General features: G+C 41.1%; 1 protein-coding gene across 1 annotated transcript; it reads right to left on the reverse strand.

Moving 5' to 3' along the window:
- Positions 1 to 633: 633 nt before the first annotated feature.
- LOC117507940 (dnaJ homolog subfamily B member 9-like) lies at positions 634 to 3,292 on the reverse strand. Its single transcript, XM_034167692.1, has 2 exons — positions 3,044 to 3,292; positions 634 to 1,021 (listed from the first exon to the last, which is right to left on the reverse strand). The coding sequence occupies exons 1-2, from the start codon at positions 3,267 to 3,269 to the stop codon at positions 699 to 701; spliced, it is 549 nt and encodes a 182-aa protein (XP_034023583.1). The 5' UTR covers positions 3,270 to 3,292; the 3' UTR covers positions 634 to 698.
- Between the last annotated feature and the right edge of the window lie 1,632 nt (positions 3,293 to 4,924).

The raw sequence follows: 4,924 nt of genomic DNA on the forward strand, positions 1-4,924 counted from the left end.
TTGTCCTCAGGCTTTCAAAGAGAAAAGCATGTTCAACAGGTGCTGGCTTCATCCTTAAATAGGGGACACCTGATTCACACCTGTTTGTTCCACAAAACTGACAAACTCACTGACTGAATGCCACACTACTATTATTGTGAACACCCCCTTTTCTACTTTTTTTTTTTTTTTTACTAATAGCCCAATTTCATAGCCTTAAGAGTGTGCATATCATGAATGCTTGGTCTTGTTGGATTTGTGAGAATCTACTGAATCTACTGGTACCTTGTTTCCCATGTAACAATAAGAAATATACTCAAAACCTGGATTAATCTTTTTAGTCAGATAGCACTATTATTCTGAACACTACTGTATATACAATATTTTTACCTTTACCAGTAGCTGTTTCAGTAGTGTGACAGTAATAATAAGCTAAGCAAAGGAAGCTGGTATAGGATGTACTGTAGCACATTTCATGCATGCAACAGGATTTTAAAAATAAATACATAAACAAATCTGATACGAATAACAGGGATCTGTGCCCCAGTAGAGCTTTATTTACACCTAGCAATGCCCCAGTTAAACAACAATTTAAATTGTGTTACTGGGAAAAACAGGTGGAACATTAAAAGATAGTATTTTACACTCTATTTCCATTAAAATACATCAGGGACAAAATATTCCACACAGAACAAGACTTTCAATGCTGGTATTTTAGTCTACTTGTTGGATTCTTCCTCTTTTTCATCACCATCCCCAAAAAACATGAAATCCATCGGCTCAAAAATAGAAGAGTCTTGGAAAATGTAATGTTCTTGCAGGTTTTCTTCATCCATCCCATCCTGGTTGAAAGTCCAGCGAAAGACTGGCTCTTCCATAAAAGGATCGTCATGGAGGTTTTCAAACAGGTCAGCAAAACTGAAGTGAAAGATCGGGTCCTGTCCATCGCCGGGGTCCTGGGAGGCCTCATTTTTTAGATAAGCCTCATGGCCCAAGTGGTCATACAGCCTCCTCTTCTCCTTGTTGGACAGCACTGTGTAGGCTTTTAAAACAGATATAGATATCAGTTTATAGATATTGCACAAAAGTTTTCACACTGAAAAAAAAGTTCGCCCAACTAAATAAACTGTCAGTTCTAACACACAAGTGAATTCAGTTTATCCAAATTAAGATAAATTGGTGCAAATATTACTTATGTTCTTTTGGAATAACCTTATTAATGATGTTCTCAACTGAAGCACTTTATTAAGATGGTCAAATAAATAAATTAATACCCACACACACACACACACACACAAATGACGTCAGCTGAAGCAATTCAATTCGGTACTCTTTTTCAGTGCAGACTAAAGAAAAGTATGTGGAAGTTAATTATTTCACTACTAATCCACTGTCATGTTTAAGAGCAACTTGCAGGTTAAAGTTTTTAAATTCATATTTTTGGGTTTTAGACACTTATGTCAAAGGTTAACTTGTATTTGACAAAAAACAGAAGCAGAACTTTGCAGAAAGAGTGGCCATTTTGAGCCTCTCAATTGAATGAGAAAGTAAATTCAAACTGAGTGGTACTTTGTATATATACTAATTTAAGCAACAGGTTAGTCATCATTGGCGGTGTCCCACAGCAGACTGTACTCAAGGTTCTTGAAATGGAGCAACATCTATCTGGTGACATTATCATTAATGTAGGTAAAACCACCAAAAGCCACTTAGTGGCCTTGCAACACAGTTTACCCTAAATGTTTTCAGGCTCAAATTAGAATGTCTGGATTAAAATGACATTTTTGTAAACTACGCACAACGTTTGGAAGTCTGAACAATGCTTTCACTTCTGGGCCACAACTTTGCACACTTCCATGAATGTTTCACAGTAGTACAATTCTATGGTCCGGATCACAATGCACAAAATGTGCTGAGCAGATGTGCCAAAGAAGGGAGGAGTGTGGCTTTGGTGTCTAGGCATTCAGAGTAATTCTTTATTATTAGGCCAAGACTTTGTAGCTGTTAAATAGTTATAGAGTCACTTGCTATTGGCCAGCTCAAAACATAGCTAAGCATGTGTAATTAAACCATTTTAGTAGATACTCCATGAGTAAAAATTGATTTTCTTGTGTCATAAAAAAAGAAGAAATCTGAGACCCATTTAAAACGAGAGCACCGCACTCAGAGCGCAAACCTGTGTCAACACTAGTTTCCAATTCCACAGATTTTTTTATCATAGAAAAAATATGCAAGGTCAAAGTTAGAAGTGGCTTTTCATAAGCTAAAATATAAAACACAAAATAGAGATCTAAAGGGCTTTTCAATGTTAAAATCAAATATCCACTATATCCGCAATACAGCAGATGCAGATAAAACTTAGTCTATTCATTGAGAGTACCAGTTTGCACCTCATTGTTACAAATCAAAGTGACTGAGGCACTTTTTGATTGATATAATGCAAAAATGTACACCAAATGGGCTTTTCAATATTAAATTCAAATGTCCACAAAATCCTCAATCTGGATCATACTTCGTCAGGTGACAGTGAGTGCCAGTCTGCACCTCACTTTCAAATATTTGAACTGATTGGGGCATGTTTGCTTAAAGATCTAATGGGCACATTTGATTAAGCTATAATGTAAAACATATTAAATGGGGTTTTCAATGGCCACAAAACCTGTAATCCAGATCAGATCTGGATCAATCTTTCTCAGTCGATAAAGGATACCATCCTGCATAATGCTCTCAAATATGAAAGAAATTTGATTTTTTGATGGAGTTATGATTTTTTGAAAATTCATTCAGTGTTATAGGAATTTTTGAGACTGGGTTGAACTGAATCAGTTCTTGCCTATCAGGATATGAATTCCCTGTTAAAAAGATCCTAAATATGAAGAATTGTGGGTTCCAGGCGTTCACAAAACAAAAAACAAACAGGGGCAAAAACATAATTGTGCAGATTGTCAGAGTTCCTGAATTAGTGTATTGTATAAAATCAATTCAAGATTAACAGTCTGTCAGGACGTTCTATACCTCCATGAAGTATCGAATGCTCTTTTTTTTTTCTTTTTTTTTTTTTTACCTTCAGCAATCTCTCTGAAAATCTTCTCTGCATCTGCGCTCTTGTTCTTATCCGGATGGTACCTGACGGCCAGCGCGCGGAAAGCTTTTTTGATCTGCGTGTCTGTGGCAGTGGGATCCACGCTCAGAGTGGCGTAGTAGTTAGTGTGGGTCTGTGAGGCTGCAGACACCCACAGCAGCAGGACCATGCAGGCTCCTCTCCCGTGGAAAACACCACGCACGGTCATCCTCGGTGCGCTCCTTCACCAACACGCGCAAATAACACCAAGAACACAACACGTCAGCACAACAGGTTCCGTGTTTTTTCCGTTTCCTGATGACACTCGTGGTGACACGCCCACGACAACAGCGGTGCACAGCGTGAAGACACTGCATCCTGTGACCTGGGCCCTCTTACATCACCTGGATGCGCACGTGGCAACGCAATCCCTTAAATCCACGTTAGGTTGTTCTTTTATCACGGTCAGTGATCTTCACAGAAGTGGACAGGAAACGGACTTCAAAGGTAAAGAGTTGTTACACTGATCATTTGTGTTCTGCATCATGGAACGCGCGTACAACCCCCCTTTAAACGGCGCTGTCAAATTATCAGTGCGCGCATCAATTAGTTGCCAGATGTTTTGAAATGCAGGAAATAATTAGTATCTTATTCAACAATCAGCAGCACAGACGTCTGATGATGAAAACAATTTTGGAAGCTTTTTAAAACTGCTTTTTAAAGCAAAGTGTAATAGCAACCATTATTATTCATTTTCTATACACGTGCAATCCATTTCTGGGGTCTGGAGCTATAATTTTGAACACAATTATGTAGATGTCCCAAATTCATTCAAAAAAGGATATTCAGCAGTCACATCACCAGATATCAGACAAACACATCAAGGATCAAATCTGTAAATCTCAACCAAAAGTTTGCGTCTTTATCTTACCAAAATGGAGCAATGTCTAACTTTTGAGCCCTGTTGTTGTTGCCGCATTATCAGGGTCGCTACAGCAGATACAGTCAGATCCGCATCGGTATTTGGCACAGGTATTACACCAGATGCCCTTCCTGACGCAGCTAGTTTTACCTGGAGAAACACACACTTTATACACTTTTCTCAAACAGGCATTAACTTTATCACTTTTCTCTCCTGTGTAAACACACTCTTTTCTTCTGGGCGAGAAGATTATAGACACACGCAGAACACAATGCGCGTGCTCTCCCTTCGCTCACTGCCTCCATGGGTACAGATGCGGGACCCGCAAAGAATCCAAGTCATGGCCACGGAGCACCTGTGCTGGCCACACCCACACCAGCTCCACAGAAACTACGTGCACCTCAGTTCCAGTAAACGCCACCTGCAACCACTCCCCCTATGTCTCTGGAAGCTGTCAGGTTGCCTGTCTTCCCTGTTCAGCAGGACCTTCAGGAAGCAACGCGTTAACTGTTCCACCTTCACCGGCGCACCGGCTCTGGGGAAACTCCGGTTCCGATGCCTCGGAGCATCTCAGTGGGCTCTCCGCAGCCCCACCTACTGAAGCTTTTGTGGCACACGCCACCACGGATCACACCAGCAGCGATCGCATCAACTACGACACGCACGACTCTGTCACATTCCCTGGCCTTGGATGAAACCATCCCGGCGCACGCTTCTTCACCAACAGCAGCAGCATCAGCTGACGCAATAACAATGCTCGCCACTCCACAGACATCTAGGGTGCCAACAGAGGCAGTTCCAGCACTCCCACCAGCAGTCTCACACCTTAAAGCGGCTCCAGAATGTATCGCTCCATGCACAACCTCTGAATCAGTTGCGCACACGGCACCGAGCTCATCTCCAGCATGCGCCACGGAGGAGAATTCACCCCAGAACACTACTTCAGGACTTTCACGGGTTCC

The sequence above is a fragment of the Thalassophryne amazonica genome, chromosome 3 (assembly GCF_902500255.1).
Source record: "Thalassophryne amazonica chromosome 3, fThaAma1.1, whole genome shotgun sequence".
Lineage (NCBI taxonomy): Eukaryota > Metazoa > Chordata > Actinopteri > Batrachoidiformes > Batrachoididae > Thalassophryne > Thalassophryne amazonica.